This window comes from Pelophylax lessonae (genome assembly GCF_965119305.1).
Source record: "Pelophylax lessonae genome assembly, chromosome: 2".
NCBI classification, from domain to species: Eukaryota; Metazoa; Chordata; class Amphibia; order Anura; family Ranidae; genus Pelophylax; species Pelophylax lessonae.
The window spans coordinates 630,964,020-630,985,830 of record NC_138769.1 but is presented as its reverse complement, the minus strand read 5'-3'; the positions used below and the strand labels follow the sequence as shown (position 1 = coordinate 630,985,830).

The window sequence follows — 21,811 nt, the reverse complement described above, 5'->3', positions numbered from 1 at the left end:
TCAAAGAGGACTCATTATCTGTAGGTCAGGAAACCTGCATACCATGTCCACAAGTGCTGAATGTGGCTGGCTGAATTCTATTGGCAGAGTATGGTGGTCAGGTGACTCCGCTCCTGAAACAAATAGGAGCTGAAAGTAAAACTAGTATATACCTACTGAAAAAATGAATTCAGGTGAAAAGGTTACTGTCATTTATTACTGCATTTCATGATCCACTATTTCACACCTTTAAATTGTAGCATTTTACAGGAGGAGTGTACAGTAGTCAATATGCGGCAAACAAATCAGTAAATGCTAAATTAAATTGCCATTTCAGGGATTTTATCAACAGGCCCCAAAAAGTTAGTATGCATACTGATCTCTGTGGGAGACCACCCCTAGAGAGGGGAGGGGGAAGGGGGGAGCATTAAAGATGACGAAGTAACCCAATTACCATCAAGAGTAATAGCAATAGCCAGTTGCAGGAAGGTTTTGTTAAATCTAGCTCCAGCTCTATAGCAGCAATCACATGGCCACAAAAACGTATAAGATGTGTAGGTGGAGAGAACCTAGTGACATACCTTCATGAAGGCCGAGAAGAGGGGACATTGCCACTGGCGATCTGAGGGCCGACAGCAGTCCTGGCTGATTGACAGCCCTCCACAGGAAATACATTTGCAAACTCACTGGCAGGATTAACAGGTACATATGTGCAGAATTAAGAGTTTAAAAACGTTAGCAACAGCTGAAATGTGACCAGATTTTTGACTGGGTGAAATTTCACTTTAACCTTCAGCAGAAAAGCTAAAAAAAAAGTTAGATAACTGTCCTTTATGAGCAAGTGTAGGTGACCGTCCTTTCAGATGAGTACAAAACATTTCATAGCCCTGTTCAAAAGCGTTCTAGTAACTACAATTTTAATGCTTTTAAGCACTTAAGGACCAGGCCTATTTCTGACACTTGTTTAAAATCAGCATTTTTTTGCTAGAATATTACTTGGAAACCCCAAATATTTTTTTAGCAAACATTTTTTAGCAGAGATCCTAGAGAATAAAAATCAAGATCATTGCAATACTTTTATGTCACACCATATTTGCGCAGCGGTCTTACAAAAGCAATTTTTTGTGGAAAAATACTTTTTAATTAAGAAAAAAGTAAAGTTAGCCCAATTATTTTTCTATAATGTAAAATAATGTTACACCAAATAAATGGATATCCAACATGTCATGCTTCAAAACTGCACAATTAGTGGAATGGCGACAAACATTAGTACTTCAAAATCTCCATGGGCGATGCTTTAAAAACTGACAGGTTACCACTTTAGAGTGAGGAGGTCTAGGGCTAGAATTGCTCTCGTGCCAACGATCGCTGCGATAACTCACATGTGGTTTGAACACAGTTTACACATGTGGGTGCAACTTGCGCATGTGTTCGCTTCCACGCATGTGCTCAGAGGGACGGGGAGCTCTTAATAGGTTTTTATTTTTACACTGTCCCTTAAAAAAAAAAAAAAAAAAAGTTTTGTTCACTTTTATTTGTATTACAAGGACTAACACCCCTTGTAATAGAAATAGGCAGGACAGGTTCTCCAACGTGAGATCTGGGTTCAAAAAGACTTCAGATCTCACAAGCAACAAAAAAGCAAAGAGTAATTATCCCATAAAAAAAAAAAAAAAAAAAATTGGGACCTTTAAGGCTACAAGGAAGCGACGCATGACATCGCCCCGGTCCGCCATGGAGTCAAGTGGGGGCCAGCTTGCCCTCACTCGACATCCTGCCTAGGAAGGAAAGGATTTGATCATTTCTCCGCCCCCCCCCCCCTACCGACTGCTCCGCGAAGCGGGGAAAAACCAGGAAGCTGCAGCATGGGGGGGGGACCATTCCGGCTACCCATAAAAGTGATCCCGCGGCGAGTCGGCTGCTAGAACCACTTATGAGTAAGAGGACCGCCTACACAGTTAAAATACTGGGGTTATGGCAGCAGATAGTATTTAATGTCAAAGTAGCAACAGATAACTGCGGCGGGCGGTCCATAAGTGGTTAAGTGCTGATTTACTATTTAGTGCCAATTATATTGAGGCTACGAAAAAGCTGAGTTTGTCTCATGGGCTGTCCGGGAAGGAAGTAGTCTTCCAGGACAGCCCATTAGACGATGAGCCAGAACTTAGTCTAGGGAGGAACCACTACCTGGAGCACCTTTCGACCAAACTCCTGCTCCTGGAAAAAGAGGAGGTCTAGGCGATAACATCCAACAAAGGTCAAAAAGGTAGACGAGGTGGCCGCCTTACATATTTATTCCGGTAAGGCTCCAGCCCAGGACACGGACAAGGCTCTTGTTGAATGCGCATTGAAAAATTGAGGAGTAACATTCCTAACTCTATAGGCTTCAGCAATCTGCTTTATCCACCTAGCTATGGTGGCCTTCGAGGTGCCATTACCCTTGTGTGTCCCAGAAAAAAAAAAAAAAAAAAAAAAACACACAAACAAGGCCTCAGATTTCCTAAAGGTCTTGGTAACCTCTAGGTATGCAAGGAACTCCTCTTCGGACTTCCAAAAAACATTAATCTTTCTAATTTTTTTAGTGGAAAAGTTACAAAAAAGGATGTTAGCACAATATTCTGTGATCTATGAAAGGAGGTGGCTACCTTTGGCAAAAAACCCGGGTCGATTTTTAACACCTCTTCTCCCCAATAAAAGCCTGCAATTTGCCGACACTGCGAGCTGACGTAACTGCAACCAGGAACGTAGTTTTTAGTGAGAGTCATTTTACTGACAAATCCCTCAGGGGCTCGAAGGGAACAGTCACTAAAGCGTGAAGGACTAGAGATAGGTCCCAAGTAGGACATGATCTGACAACCATAGGTCTCGACCTGGCATTTGCCTTAAAAAAACCTTATACAACAGGCTTTTCCAAAAGGGTGTACTGGAGGAAAAGCCTAAATGGCCGGACCCTAAACCTTTGAAGCACTAAGGGATAGACCCTTGTCAGCACACTCTTGAAAGAAAAAAATAAATAAATTACAGAATAGATGGAACAGCGGGAGAAAATCTTTGATTTTCAGACAAAGCTTTAAATTTGTTCCAAATTGTGTAGTATATAGCTCTTGTGACAGGCTTCTGGAAACTAACTAGGGTTTTCACAGCCTTGTCTGAGAACCCCTAGGATCTTAGTATCTGCTCTTCAGATACCAAGCTGTTAAAGAGGAAGTAAACCCTCCTCTGACACTTTTACCTATAGGTAAGCCTATAATAAGGCTTACCTATCGGTACTGTAAATATCTCCTAAACATGCATGGTTTAGGAGATATTTACCTTACATGCAGCCAGTGACGTCACTGGCGCATGCGCTCTGAAGGAACGGCCGCTGGTGCCGTTTCTTCAGAGCCCGTGCCGTGAGTGTCGGCTACCGCGCGCATGTGCGGAGTGACGTCACCGCGGTTCCAGCCAATCAGATGGCCGGATGCCGCGATCCCGGAAGACGGGCGACTGGACATGTCGCCCGTCAGAGGTGAGCGGACAGCACAGCGGGGGCTCATTCTAAGGTATTTCATAATGAGCTAGTATGCGATGCATGCTAGCTCATTATGTGTTTCTCTTACAGGCTGCAAGAAAAGAAAAAAAAAAAAAAAAAAAAAAAAAAAAAAAAAAAAAAAGGTTGTTTGGGTTTACAACCTCTAAGTTTAAGGATGCCACCTGAGGATGAGATGCCGGACCCTGAGGCAACAGGTCCTAACTCCTAGGGAGAGTCACTGGAGGTTTGGAGGCTAGGGGTTCACCAGCGTGAAAACCATGGCCTTTTGGGCCAAAAGGGGGCTATCAGGATCAAATTGTTGTTTTCCAGAAGAAACTTCCGGAGGACTTCTGGGATTAGTCTGATAGGAAGGAAGGCGTAGCAGAGGCTGAATGACAGGGATTCGCAAAAGCGTTGATCCCCAGGACTCAAGGAAAAGAATCTGTTTTGCTGTATGTTTGGGCTGCAAAAAGGTCCACCTCTGGGGAACCCCACCTTCTGGCAATTTCTCCAAAAATGTCCAGGTTGAGGGACCAATTGTCTCGACGCACCTGGTAGCCAAACAGTTCAGAGTCCCTTTCAGATGAAGTGCTGAAATGGGAGGCTAGATTGACCTCAGCCCAAGATAGAATCTTTTGGGCTGTGAACTGCAAAGTCCAACTTGCTTGTTGAGTTACGCTACTGTTGCAATGTGGTCAGGTCGATTCTGCAGATGGTGACCGCTGACCTCTGCCTGAAAAACGTCCAAGGCCCTCTGCATTTCTAGAAACTCCTTTTGATTTGCTGATGCTCTTGCTTCCACCGGGGACCATTCTCCCTGCAATTTGGTTTTGTAGATGGGCTCACCATCATAAGATCTTGCATCCGGCGTTATTCTGATGTATTGGAATAACCCATTTCAGCACTCTGGGTCAGGTGAAGTGGCGACCACCACCACAGGGCTCTTTACTTTAGAGCAGTGGTTCTTAACCTTGTTGGAGGTACTGAACCCCACCAGTTTCATATGTGCATTCACCGAACCCTTCTTAATTGGAAAAATAAATATGATTTTCTCAAATTCAAAACATAGGTATATATTTATACATAGGTGCACAAAATGAACAAAACCATTAAGAACAAAACCATTAAAAAATGATTTTTACACAAAAACATAATGAATATTTACTTCATTATTTGCAAATTAGTGTGACGTCTGCTGTTGTCTTTCAGAGACCAGTTCAGAAATGTGCGGCTTTATCTTGGCAAGTGCCACTCATGTCATTTTCGCAACAAAGTCTGTTCCTTTTCTTTGTTTTTATGTCCAGCATCCCCCCTTACAGCAGGCCAGGGTGAGGTCCCGTCCCCCATATAGATCACCCCCTTTATAGTAGGCCAAGGTGAGGGGGATCTATATGGGGGACCCCGGACCTCACCTCACCCTGGCCTGCTGTAAGGGGGGAGATCTATATGGGGGGACGGGACCTCACCTCACCCTGGCCTGCTGTAAGGTGGGATCTATAGGGGGGACCTGGTCCCCCCTTACAGCAGGCCAGTGTGAGGTCCCCCATATAGATTCCCCCTTACAGCAGGTCAGGGTGAGGTCCCGTCCCCCATATAGATCTCCCCCTTACAGCAGGACAGGGTGAGGTGAGGTCCGGACCCTGGACTGCTGTAGGGGGGGGGGGGGGATCTAGATGGGGGACCCCAGAGTGACCTAACCTCACACTGGCCTGCTGTAAGGGGGGATCTATATGGGGGACCCCAGAGTGACCTAACCTCACCCTGGCCTGCTGTAGGGGGGGGGGGATCTATATGGGGGACCCCACCTCACCCTGGCCTACTGTAAGGGGGGGATCTATATGGGGTGAGGTTCCGTTCCCCATTTAGATCTCCCCCCTTACAGGCCAGGTTCCCCATAAACAAGATCCCCTTTACATAGTCTTCTCAGTGCTCTCACACAGTCAGTCAGACAGTCAGTCACTAGACTAGTACAGCCAGTACTACTCCAGTCCTACCTTTTTCTTCACCTGTGTCCCGACTCCCGATCACAGGCTAGGTTTTCCTCCTGCAGGCTGCAGCACCACTGGCTCTCTGGCCTCTCACCTGCCGGCTTCTTCTGCTGTTGCGGCTGCCTGGCCTTGTGGTTCTCTCCCACACTGCGCTGGGCAGACGCTGCATGGGTTAGTCCCTCCCCCAGACAGTCCCTCTCCGCACCGCACGCCTGGCTTGTCTCCCCCCCACCACTCCACAGTGGGCGACGCCGGCTCCGGCTGGATCGGATTCGGCCGGGAGCCGAGCTGCACAGCCAGCAGTGAGTGAGCCAGGGGCAGAGAGAGCTGCGAGTGCGAGCAGACTCAGTGGGTGGCGGCGGCCAGCCTATCATGACAGTGAGTGACATGACACTGCGGAGCGGATGTGCCCCCCCCCCAGATGTTGCGCCCGGCCCCCCCTGCACCCCCCACGCTTCACCACTGGATGTTATGCATTCCATGATGGCGGCGCGGAGCGGGAGCGGAAGGACATGCCTGAAACTGGAGAAATAGTCCGACATCGAAGTGGTACTAGGGGAGGGTGTGCCGAACCCTCGAGACTGACCCACCGAACCCCTGGGTAGAAACCAGGTTAAGAACCACTGCTTTAGAGGGAATGCATACCTTACAAACAGAGCTCAACGATTCTGGCAAAAATGAGAATCACTTTTTGGCTTAGAATGAAGATCACAATTCTCAATTTTATTTTAAAGATTTACAACCTCCGAACATCAGGTTCTCAAACAAGATGGCAATAAGCCATAGTACTCTTTGCTGCAAATTTAAAGAAATGTAAAAGGAAAAAAAAAATGAAATGTGAAAAAATTACATTTGAAAAAGCATGGCATGCCACGTATACTTCACAGGGGGATGAAGGGTGCAGTGACCCCCAGGGCCTCTGTCTGAAGAACGCAGTAACGCCCATCCACCGCATCACGCCGTGTCTCACCCGACATCAGTTCCTGTTTCGGCACCATTTGCGTTCCACTCTGGCTCTGCCGTGACCGACTTCTTCCCCCTCAGGTCCTGGCTACCTTATTAATCCCACCACAATACCGATGCCAGCATCCCGGGGACACCCTGTATGCCAGCATGTACACCAGAGGTGGGGACCCTTTCCGCCAAGGGCCATTTGGATGTTTATAAATATCATTCGGGGGGGGGGGGCTTACAAAATCATCAATGCAATTAGCCTGGTATATTTGGTCAAACATTTAATTAACTCACCCCTAATGTGATGGCTGGAACAGCCTCTTTGGTGAGTTGCTAGTGGGTACGGCTGGCTGAAGCTGGTACTATGCTATGGGCGCTGCTGGGTCAGGCATGTACACTGCTGTGGGTACTGCTGGAACGAAATGCTGGCTACAGACCTCAAATTCAATGGAGCAAGTCACATGTGAGGACTCAGGAGCGGTGCCGCGCTGTAGGAAGATGCTTTCTGTATTGGTCAGTCTCCTCACAGGCGGAGTGCATTTGATATTACTCAGCCTAAGACTGTCAGGACGGAGCCGGAAGTATACAGGAAACATCACCTCCATTCTGACAGCTCAGCTGAGACAAGAACTTCACCTCGCGAGAGACTTGGGATGACATGATTGGGGAAGGAGGGCAGGCAGCACTATGCGGCCCACACATTCCCCACCCCTGATCTACACAAATGTGAGCTGATAATGGTCACTGAGAATCGTGGAAACTCGGGATTGAGATCGCGGGGGGTTTGAATCGAGATTGATTGTCATACGAATAATCGTGCAGCTCGAGTCTAAAGAACTTGGAGACCCGTCCCAGTTCCTTAGAAGAACTGAAGAGGACGTTGGCGGAACCGCGTCCAAGGTACAGCCGGAAAGCAAGAGGTCATAAGGCCTATGGCTCTTGCGATATCAGAGAGACCCACGGGTTGGTTTGCAAGGATGCCATGATGAGTTTTTGAAACCCCCCCCCCGGAAAGAAAATCTATTGATCCAGTAAGGAAATCTTATACCCGAGATATGTCACTCTTTGGGAAGGCTTCAGAAAAAAAAAAAAAAAAAAAAAAAAAAAGACTTCCTTGTTGACTATCCAGCCTAGAAACTGGAGGAACTCTTGAACTGTCTGGAGATCTCCCTCTAGTTTGACATGACTGCCACTACTAGGAGGTCATCCAGGTAAGGAGGTAAGGGGGGGGGGGGGGAAATCAATTAATTTTCCCCCCAAGGACCTTTGTAAAGATGCGTGGCGCTGAAGGGCAGCGCTTGGAACTGAAAATGCCAGATCTCTGATCCCAATTTTACTGCAAGCCGTAAACTTTTGCTATGTTGGGTGAATAGGGATGTGCAAGTAGGCATTCTTTTAGGTCCAACGTTGCCATAAAGCACCCCGGGTAAAGCAGATTCCTTATGGAAAATATTGATTCCATGTGAAAGGGTTTGTATTTTGTTTGAGGGATTTAGAGAACGAAGGTTCAATATCAGGCCGTATTTCCGAGGGGTTTTTTTTTTTTATATCACAAATATGAGAGTAGAGTCGCCTGCCCTGGGAACCGGAATAAAAACGTTCCGATTTACCAATTCCCCTATCTGGAGACTCAAGGCAGTTGCCTTTATTCAAACTCTGGGCAGGCTGGTGACTAAATAGCTCTCCAATGCTTCTTGGGTCTGGCCTCCACACGCAGGCCCTGCCATTTGCCCCCCTGCCCTTGGTGGGGGGGGGGGGAACTTTCGGAGACTCTGGTTCTCTTTTCTGGGAGCTACTTTTTTCAGTACGCCATACACTCCAGGGCTTCTTGTAACCCGGGGCCCAAAGAGATGGTCACCCATTAGAAGAGAGTCTCCTCCTGACCATGTTTAAAGCCAGAGACTTATTTTGATCTAATTGATCAAAGCCAAGGTCCTAGCTGCCGTCCCAACCGACTCAGCAGAGGAATCAGCCAGAAAATCTACCACCTGGAAAAGAGGGAAACCTTTAATGATCTGATCTCTTGGTGTCCCGGCAGACAGGCGAGTGAAAGCCATAACTCAAAGTTTCTGGCTACACAAGTAGATACCAAGGTCAGTTTAAGACCAATAATGGATGCTTCCCAGGCCCTGTGCAACAGGATATTCCCCCTTATTCATCGGGTCTCTTATGCCCCGTACACACGTGCAGATTATCTGAAGACTTTTGTCTGCAGACTTACCAAAACCATATAATATGAGGTCAAACCTAAACACTTTCAATTTGTATGCAATCCGGCAGGCCCTTGCACTACATAGAAATGGTAAGTCTGCAGACAAAAGTCTTCAGATAATCTGCACGTGTGTACGGGGCATTAAGCGTACCCATGTCATCAGAGGCTAGATCCATATTCTTGGAAATTTTTTGAAAGAGGCGCGTCCCAACTTAGAATACTTGTTCCAAGGCTGCTCCAAGTCCTCATCAAAAGGAAACCTTTTCAGGTTGCTGGGAAAATGTTTTCAGGATGCTCCCATTCTAATCTAATGGTATCTAAAAAGGGAGCTGCGCACACGAAAAACCCTGGCCTTCTTGCGCGTTCCTTCGTACATAATCACATTTTGATAATTGAACCTTCTCTTCCAATTTAAAGCGCAACAGCTTTTAACAAATCAACATCTTCTAATGACAACTTTTACCTAGAGCCCCTGACTGATTCCCTATCCCTAGGTTCCTCACTCTGATCCTGAGTCCTCCTGTGAGCAATAAGGAGACCTAGAGTCCTCTTCTGGATTCTCACATACCACACCACGTGGTGGAGCTCTAGCCACGGTCCTATCTGAGGCCTGACTGTCTCTAACCGAAGTGAGCTATTAGCTGCAGGAGTCCATCCTGCTCTTTTGGTGTTCCACAGCCTCTGCTGGGTGTACACAAACACCAGCCACCCAGCAGTCCCCTGTCCACGCCTTTGAGACTGGAACCAGCGTCTCTGGCGCCCACTGACATCACTGCAACCCGGAAAGGACGCTACTCCACTTCCTCCGGGCCAGCATGGAACGCAGGAGCTCCGCCCCCTTTCCCCCCCAGCAAAGCGATCTCCTTTTCTGCCAGCCACGCTACCTGCAATGTTGCCGCCATTCCAGGACGGGTGGACAGAGACCATCCCTCCTGCTCCTCTGACGCCATCAGCGGCCTTGGCCCTCTCCAGGGGACAGGAGAAAAACAGCCACCACAAACCTGCAGGTATGGGGTATTGCACTGGGCAGGAGAAAGCTGTATATCATTCCTATATCGATGGAGACTTGGAGGACAGACCATGAGACCCAAATAACCAGGTTCCAGGAAACACTCATACTGAATTAGGACGACTAGGACCACCTTTTATCTAGTGGCGTTAACGTGTTTCCCCGTTCTGGTAGGAGGAGCCCAAAGTCTCATGGGCTGTCCTGGAAGACTACTTGAGAAAAAAGGGTTTTAAGTACACCACATTTATGCTACAGTGACCGTGTAAAAAAAAAAAAAAACTGCAGGTTTTATGCATACTCCCACATCTGAAAAAATCTTCCAGTGTTTAATACTTGTTAATGCAGACCAAAATCATTAAATTATGTCTGTTTTTAATTACACCATAAGCAATTATATAGAGGATAGGACAGAGGCAGCAGAAAACTACCCATGTATGGGAAAAAAAAAAAAAAAAAGCTAATGGAGTTCTTACAGTGTCATATGAATACTCTGTTGATGCTTCCACCAATGAGCTGCTGCAGGTATGTGTTCTACACTCACTGCATAGCATGTGATCTGACTCACAGAAGGACTGTCTACAGCTGACAGAAAATATTCTGCTGAACCCAAAGTATCTAAACTTAAAAATTACACCACAACTTACAGGCCTACAAATGTGTTGACTGCATTTTTTTTATTTTTCTTCAGATTGTTATCCAGTGATCCTGCCAGTGGCACTCTTGTTTATGGCAATGCCCAACTTACTGCAATACTGTATGGAGGAACAGTTTTGTCACCCTAGGACCCTTTGGACTACAGAACACATTCCTCCCATTTCCACAACACTGGTAGAGCTTTGTAGTCCTCATAGAACTGAGCAGGGATCGACAACACTGTTTAGGGTTTTAGTATAGCAGAGACTGTGTTGTCAGCTCAATACATGAAGCTACAAGCTCATTGGCATGAACACCACTTCTCAAACATGATCAGTGGTGGGATTCAGCCGGTTCGCACCAGTTCCACAGAACCGGTTACTAAAAATTTGCAAGTTCGCCAAACCGCTGACTTACTGTTCAGTGACCATCTGGAATCGATCATCGTTCACTCTGGCTCTCTGCCTGTGGCCGCGGCACTCTACTGCAGTGAGGCGCCCGAAGCGCGCACACACACACACACAGCACTGGTTGGTAGCCTAGAGCCGCTTGGCGTCTAGCAACCAGTGACGTCACCCCTTACTCCCCAGCCAGAGTTCCACCCCTGAGTTGGCTCCCACGCAAATGAAGTTTAACACAGGTGCTGCTGTACAGGAGCCCTATGAGAGCCGGAGGACACAGCAGGCTTGTCTGCAAGGCCAGCCCCCCTCCTCCCCCGTCATACACAGGTCGCCCTCAGTCAGTCTGAGCTATGCTGATCACCCATCCATGCTGCTGCTGGAGGGAGCCCAGGTGACCAAGGCTGAGTGCGTTGCAGCTTGGTCATGGTGAGTGAGATGACCCCATATTCCCAACATACCATCTCATCCCCCACCCTACTCTATCTCCCCTGGGGACAGGGACCCCTTCTCCCCTTAAGGCTTCTCTGTGGCTGACAAAAAAATTGCCGTGCAAAATAGGCCCTTACCCCTGTTGAAGATTCGTAAAAAACATTGGGATAGAAAAAGGCGGGGCTTTGCGGGCCAGTGGGAGTAGAAGGATCAAAAAGTAGAACCAATTGTAAAATCAAGGATTCATTTTATTGGTATAACAAATAAAAAACAAGCATGGATTACCATGCATGTATGATAGCAACAAGTACAACATACAATTGTTAAAATATATGGCGTCACTTAATATAGAAACATATCCCACAAAGGGTTTAGAGCGAAAAAACAAAGCCTGTGTAGGTGGAAGATGGGTCTCAAGCTGGATTCGGTCACGGTAGGTCCCCAGCAAGCCGACGCGTTTCGCTTAAGGCTTCCTCAGGGCCTGAGAGACCATAACAGACCGATGTTTCCTTTTTAGCAGTGACTTGTGTTAAGCGACAGGGCTGTAGCGGTACATAGGTTGTTCGGAAGATAATACTTCCATATTCACCATACAGAATTTATATAGGCATCAAGGGAAAAACTCTTGCATTAAATCCGATATATTGGGTCCCAGCTGCGTAATCAAGGTCAAGGCTGCTACAGATAGCTCCACTCTAGCATCTTGGGGTACAATCACCCCTCAGCAGGTAATTATCCTCTTCCTGGTTTATTCATCCATATGTGCAATCACCCTCAGATAAAATCAATCTAGTGTCTATATTGCAATCGTTTAAGCCAGGTTTAAAGGACCTCTATGCAGTTTGTAGGAAGTATATCCCCAATCTACTTGTCCTAAATGGCAGCAGAGTTGACCTCTCCTCAGACTGAAGGGTGCTCCAGGCAGGGAAATAAGACCTATGCAAACGTATATTCCAATTATATGGACCCAAGGTCCTGGGCTATCCAAGCCCTCTGTGTCACCGTATGCTCACCACCTAGAGGCAGGTGGTGAGCATACGGGGACACAACTCTGCTGCCATTTAGGACAAGTAGATTGGGGATATACTTCCTACAAACTGCATAGAGGTCCTTTAAACCTGGCTTAAACGATTGCAATATAGACACTAGATTGATTTTATCTGAGGGTGATCGCACATATGGATGAATAAACCAGGAAGAGGATAATTACCTGCTGAGGGGTGATTGTACCCCAAGATGCTAGAGTGGAGCTATCTGTAGCAGCCTTGACCTTGATGACGCAGCTGGGACCCAATATATCGGATTTAATGCAAGAGTTTTTCCCTTGATGCCTATATAAATTCTGTATGGTGAATATGGAAGTATTATCTTCCGAACAGCCTATGTACCGCTACAGCCCTGTCGCTTAACACAAGTCACTGCTAAAAAGGAAACATCGGTCTGTTATGGTCTCTCAGGCCCTGAGGAAGCCTTAAGCGAAACGCGTCGGCTTGCTGGGGACCTACCGTGACCGAATCCAGCTTGAGACCCATCTTCCACCTACACAGGCTTTGTTTTTTCGCTCTAAACCCTTTGTGGGATATGTTTCTATTTTAATAGTGACGCCATATATTTTAACAATTGTATGTTGTACTTGTTGCCATCATACATGCATGGTAATCCATGCTTGTTTTTTTATTTGTTATACCAATAAAATGAATCCTTGATTTTACAATTGGTTCTACTTTTTGATCCTTCTACTCCCACTGGCCCGCAAAGCCCCGCCTTTTTCTATCCCAATGTTTTTTTACAAAGCTTCTCTGTGGCTATCTCCCACCAGGAACTCTTTCCCTACAGGGAGTCCCGGGGGCCCTACTGCTGCCCAACGGGGATGACGAGACCCCTGAGGTGGTGAAACTCACAAATCAATTTTTTTCATAATTTTAGGCCAATTTGCCTTCTGCTACATATTTTTGGGAAAAAAAAATATCGCAGTAAGCGTATTTTGATTGGTTTGTGCAAAAGTTACCGCATCTACAAACTACGGGAAAGATTTAGGTCATTTTTGATTTATTAAAAGTAATGGTGGTAATCTGATTTTTAGTGGGACTGCAACATTGCGGCGGACAGATCGGACCCCTAACTGACATTAAAAAAAAAAAAAAAAAAAATTACACCATGCTTGAAAGTCGGAACTGGTTACTAACATTTTTGAATCCAACCACTGAACATTACGTGCATGTTAATAGACCAAAAGGGAGCAGCAACGCTGTTAATGGTGGCGCTGTTTTTTCAAACATTTTAAAAGGAAAATACACTAAATGTTAGTATAAAAGTAATTTGTTAAAATCTAAAAGATGGGAGTTGCGTTAAGTAAAATGGATGTCATGTCAGAAATAAAGTGTATGCCCCAATAAAAAAATAAATAAAATAAAAAAAAAACACACCCACCAACAAAAAGCTATGGTACCCCAAATTTTACAATGGCAACACTTTCAGACTCTCAGGTGTTAGGGGCAAGGAATGAGAGGCATGTACACAGCCTCAACCCCAATGAGCATCTTTAAGATAAACTGACTGCAAGCCAGGTGTCCTTAGTCGAATTCCTAAAGCCTCGTACACACGCGTCTAAAATCGGCAGGGAATTTTCGTCCGACGACCGATCTGCCGATTTTCAGCTTGTTAGTATGATGCTTCCGACAACCAACTCGGACTTTTCGGCCGAAAAAAATCTGGTTTGCAGGCTATAAAATTTTTGTCCTCCGTCAAAACACGTCCGATTTTCGTGCAGTCAGTACAGATTTCAACAGGGAAAAATCTAATGAGCAAGTCTGGGCATGCTCAGAGAAGAAAGAACACAAAGAAAGCAAACCAACACATGACATCACTTCTGAAGTAGAATTTTGTTGGGCGAGAAAATTCGTGTGCAGTCTAGGCACATTCCAACCAACAAAACACCACTCTGGACAAAAGACAGACGATCGGTCGGCCGATAATCGTTGCGTGTGTACTAGGCTTAAAGATGTACTCAAATCATATGGGAACCATTTCAAATTCTAGTGGAAAGCCTTCTCAAAAGAGTGGAGGCTAGTTCCATAATAAGCTCCATAGTTTTAGAGTAGAAAGGCAATAAGCACAGCCTCGCCAGTGCCCATCAGTGAGGAGAGGAAGAAGAGCCAGCCGGGTTACACAGAGCAGGGATCAGTGCCGCCTCACCAGTGCCTGGGGATCAGAGAGGAGGGGGAAAGAGAAAAGGAGAGCTGGCCCGGACAAACAGAGCAGGGATCCCTCGCTGTGACAGTTTAATTTGAATTGCTCGGTGGCTGCAGTCAAACAAAGTCCCGCCTCCTATGATAGACATCACATGCCCAGCATTGTACCAGTGTTCTGTCCATCATAGGAGCCATCCAGGTGGCGGGACTGACAGCTGCCACCGGGCAATTTAAAACAAAACTGTCACAGTGGGAGATCCCCGCTCTCCTCTTCTTCCTCTCCAGGTTCCTGGTCGTTCACTGGAAGAACTGCTCCCATTCAACATTCAATCTCACCTGCCGGCAGCACCTGAAATCACAACCCCCCCCCCCCCGCACTTTTTACACTCCCCAAATGCGAGCAATCAAGTGGAAATTTTTAGTGCTGGTCTACACCATGGTACTGTGCAAAAAAAACATTTGCTTTGAAATCGATTTGTATTAAACTTTAAAACACTTTATTGCTGTGATTTAGTCATTTTGATTCCCCATTCTGAAAGTCTTATATGTCAAGTGACTGGCACAGCAACAATAAGCACTGTTTAGCAGACAGATTCATAGTCCAGACGTCCTCTGCTTCTATAAAATATACATCAGCAGAGCACTAGAAAATCCATTGCAGGTCTCGTTAGCTAGAAAACCTGCAAAAAAATAAAAACCCCCCACAGGTCCATAGTGGAAGTTTATAAATTGCTTGGTCCATAAAGGAATATACTGGAATGAGAGCTGCGGTAGATAAACAAGGCAGAACAATTCAAAGCCCATTTTCCGACTGCAACCCCTAGCAAAGCTTTCCAGTGTATATGGGCAGAACAATGCGCACAGGCCTCAGGCGCATTCTGTCCCTATGTATGTAGCATTGCAGTATCCCAGAAGGAACCAGTGCGGGGGGAAAAGTCAGACCCTGAAACCACCTACAAGGTAAAGGCAGGCATGGGCCACCCTTACCCTAAAGCACAAATGACAATCCCAGTCAGATAAGATGTGCATTGCACAGCTGCTACCGCTGAGCAGGTGTACCTGAGCTTCTCATATGGTCAGTGAATAGGAGATTGGTTTCTAACATACAGAGGATAGCTTATGGTACAGCTGGTCAAGTCTGAAAAATCTCTGGGGGGACATTCCTCTAAAATGTACACCAATGTAAGAAGAACCTGGATAAACTAGGATAGTTAAAGCAGAACTAACCCCCCTATCCTTTACAGCTAAGGAAACAGCCATCTTGGCCTAGTTTTATTCGCAGTCGCCATGGTGCTCCACATTATCAGTTGGGACATCAGTCATTTGATGGCCTGACTATTCGGATGAGAACACAAGCAACCTTGGCAGTTCTTCATGGCATGCCTTAAAGCAAAAACTAAAGACTAGGCAGCTCTTTATAGCAGAATGTCCCTGCAACAACAAGCACCTACCTGCCTACTCAGTCATCTACTGAATGCACGTGAGCAGCTCGGCAGGCATTACCAGCACATTCCAACTATGCCAAAATGACAGACTCCTAAGCAAATGCCAGAGAGAGAGAGAGAAGAGGACAGTGTCTGGCTAGTGATTTAAAGTGGTTATAAACACGAGACATTAAATATGAACAAATCATATCCCTCTATAGTGCATTTGTTTCAAGAGCATGTGTCATTTCTGTCAGCTGCTTCGTTCCTCCGCCATCAGCATGCAATACTTCTGACATGTTTACCTGATAGCAAGAGAAAATTGGTGACAGGAGAGGGATCCCCAGTTTGACAGCCTCAGCTCTGTACCTGTGGTGTGTATGTGTGTGAGTGAGTGAGTGAGTGAGGGGGGGGGGGGGGGTCTACTTTTAAAGCCGCTCACACAATGCTCTGCAGAGTAACTTCAGCTCCCCCCCCCCCCCCCCCAAATTTGGGACAAGCCGTGTACAATTTTGCACTATATACAGATGTAGAGAAGAGCAGACTGTAGAGAAGAGCAGACTGCAGATAAACAGGTACACCTTATGATTTGTTTAATTTCCATCACCCGAGGCCAGTCACCTCACTGGGCATATGGAAGGATTTAAAACCACTTTAAACGTGGTTGTAAACCTTAAACATGAACAAACCATATTACTCTACATTATAGTGTGCACTTGTCTCAATTAAGAGCACTAAGTGTCATTTCTGTCTGCAGTTTCCTTCCTTCCTCTGCCATCAGCAAGAATCACTTCTACCAAGTGTTCCCCAACTCAAAGACAGCAGACAAATCAGTGCAACTTAAAGATGAAACTAATCCTCCTACATATGTTGAACCGGTTTGTCTGCTCTCTGAGTCAGGAACACTTGGTAGAAGCGATTCTTGCCGATGGCAGAGGAAGGAAGGAAACCACAGACAGAAATGACACTTAGTGCTCTTAATTGAGACAAGTACACTCTATAATGTAGAGGGCTATGATTTGTTCATGTTTAAGGTTTACAACCACGTTAAAGGGGTTTTAAAAAAATCCATGTAGGGATGAAAATTCTGTGCGCAAAAGTGGAAAGAAGGAAATGACATCACCAGTGCTCCAATCACCAGACAGAAAACCTTGGGAGCGCTTACCAGAAAAAATGGACTCCCAAGTGCCGATTCACACGAACGCAGCACGACTTTGGGGGCAACCTGTGACGTCGCGTGCAGCGCGACTTCGGCGCAACTTGCATGAACTTCACAGAATTAATGTCTATGCGAGTCACTCCAGGTCGCCCCGAAGTAGTACAGGAACCTTTTTCTAAGTCGGAGCGACTTGTGTCGCTCCTATTAAAACGGTTGCTATACCACACAATGGGACCGCGACTTGTCAGGCTGACAAGTCACCTGACAAGTCGTATTAGTGTGAATGGGCTCTAATACCAATGGCAAAGAGTCACATGAGCATAGGGTATAGACTAGAGACTTGTTGAAGCAGTCCTTGATGTATGGTCCCTTTAACGCTGGCTCAGGTGCTCAAAGAAATAAACTCCATATAGTGTAAAAATGTGACATTAAAAAGTAAACAACTTACATTTTCCACATGGATAACAAGCATTGGATATGATCACGTGTCTCGGAATGGGCGCAGTGTTGAGAAGAAAGCTCGCTATAACCAGACAAACGTTTTGTCCTCACAAACGTCATCTGGGGTAGTTAGTGAGGACGAAACGTACGTCGGGTCATAGCGAGCTTCCTCCTCAACACTACGCCCATTCCCAGACACGTGATCATATCTAATGCTTGTTATCCATGTGGAAAATGTAAGTTGCTTACTTTTTAATGTCACATTTTTGGACCTTATTACACTATGTGGAGTTTATTTCTTTGAGCACCTGAGCCAGCGTTAGAGGGACCATACATCAAGGACTGCTTCAACAAGTCTATACCCTATGCTCATGTGACTCTTTGCCATTGGGTTTAGAGTCCGTTTTTTCTGGTAAGCACTCCCAAGGTTTTCTGTCTGGTGATTGGAGCACTGGTGATGTCATTTCCTTCTTTCCACTTTTGAGCACAGAATTTTGATCCCTACATGGATTTTATTATCCGGATTTGGACACTTTAATTTATTCATCCAGCGATTTCTTTTGCACTATTGTTCACTTTCACTTGAGGGTGAAATTATTGGACTGATATTGAAAGACTTTTGCACTATGCAGTTTTGTCCTTTTATACGCATGTATAGGTTATCCACTTAAGCCCCGGAAGATTTTACCCCCATTCCGACCAGGGGGTATTTTGCGATTCGGCACTGCGTGACTTTAACGGACAATTGCGCGGTCGTGTGACGCTGTACCTAAACGAATTTGGCGTCCTTTTTTTCCCACAAACAGAGCTTTCTTTTGGTGGTATTTGGTCACCTGTGCGATTTTTTGATCACGCGCTATAAACAAAAAAAGAGCGTCAATTTTGCAAAAATAACAATATTTTTCACATTTTTTTATATGAAATTCCCCCCAAAAAAAAAAATGTAAAAATCAAAATTTTTTAACATTTTCGGCCAATTTGTTTTATGCTACCTATGTTTGGTAAAAAAAAAAATCGCAAAAAGCGTATTTTGATTGGTTTGCGCAAAAGTTATCGCGTTTACTAACAAAGGGAAAGATTTTTGTCATTTTTGTTGTTTTTTTTTTTAACGCGTAATGGCGGCGATCTGCGATTTTTTTTGCGGTACTGCGACATTGCGGCGGACAGATCGGACCCTTGACTGACATTTTTGACACTTTTGGGGTTACCAGTGACATTTCTACAGTAATCAGTGCTATATATATGCACTGTTACTTTAAAAATACACTGGTAGTGAAGGGGTTAACTTTATTTGGGAGGGAGGGGCTGTGTGTGTCCCTAGGGGCGTGCTTTCTACTGTGATTGGCTGTGGCTTCAGCTGTAAGGACACTGATCAACGGATCTACATAGTAGATCCATGTGATCAGTGTCTTTACAGCGAGGAGAATGACAGGCAGCTTGTTTACACAAGCTGCCTGACATTCTCCCTCTCCCCCGCCGATCGCCGAGTGGCCGGCGGACATCGGGTCCGCTGGTCACACGCGCGGGGGGGGGGGGGGGTCCGTGACCACGCGGGAGCGCGCCTCCGGGGGCGCGCGCTCGCTCCCTAGACCCTCACAAGCAAGCAACGTAGCCCTAGGTTAGTTTGCCTGTGAGGGGCTGACCGCCGACGTAGATAGTCGTGCGGCGGTCGGCAAGTGGTTATTTATAACTTGTGATTTTATAATGTGTTCTAACACATGTTGAATGCTTTCTTAGCCAATTTTAGCGCTGCATTTTTTATATTTAGTAGCTTTAGCAATATTGTTGTATTGTAGTGCCAGCAGCCGATTTTGGAATAGGGTTAAATAGGCGGGCGTTTTTTTTTCTCTTTCCATCTTACCCATGGCAGCATGGCCAGCTGGACCTTTCAGTGCTGCACCTGCTGATCATAAGGCAGGCTGAGACATGTAGTCCCTCACCCTCTGAGCAGGCTGGGATATACAGGTGCTCACCATCTGACCTAATGGGCCCCGAAGTGCGCCTCACCCTCTGACCTAATAGAGGTTACAGTCCCCTCTACCCTCCCAACTTGCAGACCCCTCATTCTCTAACCAGCAGCCAAGTTGGGACTTGCAGTTGCTCACCCTGTGGCTCAATAGGTCTTGCGGTCCCCTCACCCTCTGACCAGCAGGCAGACTGCTACAAGCAGGTGCTCTCCCTTGGACCCAATAGGCTTTGCAGTCTCTTGACCAGCAACCAGCCTGCGACTTACAGCGCTTTTCCACTGCATGGAACCGAACGGTTCGGCTCGCTTTTGTGCTTTTCCACTGCTGGTACCGCATGGTACGGTGTAGGAACGGTTCGGTACGGTGGCGCTTTTCCACTGCATGGAACCGAACGGTACGGCTCTCAAAACCAATACCACCTCGATTGTGGTTCCAAGAGGTACCATACCCGGTACCATATCCCACAATCCTTTGCATGCAGTCACTACTAGCCACTGATTGGTCAGAGAATCCCACCCACCCCGTTGTTATCCCACCCACTTAACTTTAGTACTACTTTAGTGGAAAGGCAAACCATACCAAACCGTTCCAACACCGTACCATGCAGTACCAGCAGTGGAAAAGCAAACCGGGCCTAGCAGGGCCGAGCCGGTACTTGCAGTGGAAAAGAGACCCCCCCCCCTTACCCTCCAACCAGCATGCAACTTGCAGTCTCCCCTCCTAGGGTTGTCACTTTCTTCAACTCAAACACTTTCAGTAGCGCACAGTACATTTTTTTGTTTTAGTATACACTACAGTATTTTAAACAGAGCTGCAACACCTTTGGGCACTCCAAAGAGAATATTAATGCAGCATACAGTGCCCCCGGGCCTTCACCCTCCTGTCAAGCCCTGGTCTAAGCCACATTCCTGTATGAATAAGGTGTCCAGGTTTTAAGTGGACAAACCCGGACACAGGATTCAAAACCTGGCCTGTCCAGGTGAATCCCGGACAGATGGCAACTCTACTCTCCCCCGCAGCCAGCAGGCGACTTACAGTGCCCCCCTCCCCCCTCAGCCTGGGACCCAGTGCCCCCCCCTGCACCCTGAGACTCAGTGCCCTCCACAACTCTGTGCCCCCCGGACCCTGTAACCAGCCTGCGACCCACAGTGCCACTCCGCACCCTGCGACTCACAGCACCCACTCCCCACAACCAGCCTGCAACTCACAGTGCCCCCCACACCCTGCGACCAGCAGGCAGCCTGCGACTCACAGTGCCCCCCTGCACCCTACAACTTGCAGTCACTCGCTCTCTGGCCTGGTAGGCCTTGCAGTCCCTCCTCCTACTAGTAGGTGCAGGTGCCCCCCCCCCAGTCATGTGACCCCTCACACACACAGGGTAGGCCTGGCTCACCGTAGTCAGCGGCCATCCTCGGTCCGTCCAGGGCCCCCAGCTCCACCTTCTTGGACCCTGGAGTGAGGACAGGCGGAGGAGGGTAAGCGGCCAGGCTGTTGCCATGGAGTCCCAGGGGCTCCTCATGCAGGAACTGGCACTCGTCCCCGTAGAAGCACGTCTTATCCTTGGCGTAGTAGCGGCAGAACTTCAACTTCAACCCGGGAACCCCCACCGCCGAGGGGGCCGGGCTCAGTCCGCTGTTCATGGCCCGGACCAGTGCACCATGGAGGGGAAGAACGGGGAGCCCCGTGTGGAGGGAAGGAGGGCCCGGGGCCTCGGGCCAGACTATGGAGGTGTTGAGGAATCCTCCCCGCCCCCTCCTCTCCTCCTCCGTCGTTTTCTCCTTCTTCTTCTTCTTCTCTCTCGGCTGTTTTCCTATTTTCCTCTTCCTGAGCCCGCTGACTTCTGCGCATGCGCGGCCCGGGGCAGGCTGGGAAATGACGGAAAGAGGCCTGTCAGTACCCGCCCGCCAGACGGAGACTCATTTATCATGGCCGGGGAGGCGCTTCACCTCACCTGGGCCCGGAGAGGAGGGGGAGGAGCTCTGAGGGGCCCATTGACGCGTGTGCGTGTGCGTGTGCTCAACCACCCACCTGCCGTTCCTCTCTGCGACAGCTATTATTCTAGTTCGGAATGGAGAGGGCTAAATCCAGAGTGTGGCCAGCCATGGTTATCATAGGTCTGTATAGCAATGGGCCTCATTCACACGCCTGGTAACAAGCGCCTGGTAACGCGCGCCTGGTAACACGCGCCTGGTAACAAGCGCCTGGTAACACACGCCTGGTAACACGCACCTGGTAACACGCACCTGGTAACACACGCCTATTGCACTGATGCTCCATTCACATCTTGGCATCCCGGATCGCTTCTGCCCTGTGATCTGGAATCACTGGAAATCGCAGGACGCCCGTGCGATCCCAGTCACTTTAGATGTCACCCCAAACGCGGCGCAATTTTGCTGCAAAAGTCGCCTGCCGAATCGCGTAAAATCATGCAAACAGATTTGTGGGACACTTGTAGTACAAGAACTTCTTTTGGACGACAGGCGTCCCGCGATTCTGTTTGTACAATTTTACCG

General features: G+C 47.3%; 1 protein-coding gene across 1 annotated transcript in view; it reads right to left on the bottom strand.

The window, feature by feature from the left end:
• The window catches only part of PAN3 (poly(A) specific ribonuclease subunit PAN3), a 177,459-nt gene extending 156,355 nt beyond the window's left edge, over positions 1-21,104 (bottom strand). Inside the window, exon 1 of the mRNA XM_082246131.1 lies at positions 20,692-21,104. Coding sequence (XP_082102257.1) covers positions 20,692-20,938 — 247 coding nt within the window. The 5' untranslated portion in view covers positions 20,939-21,104. The remainder of the gene's footprint in view (positions 1-20,691) is intronic.
• Positions 21,105-21,811: the final 707 nt, after the last annotated feature.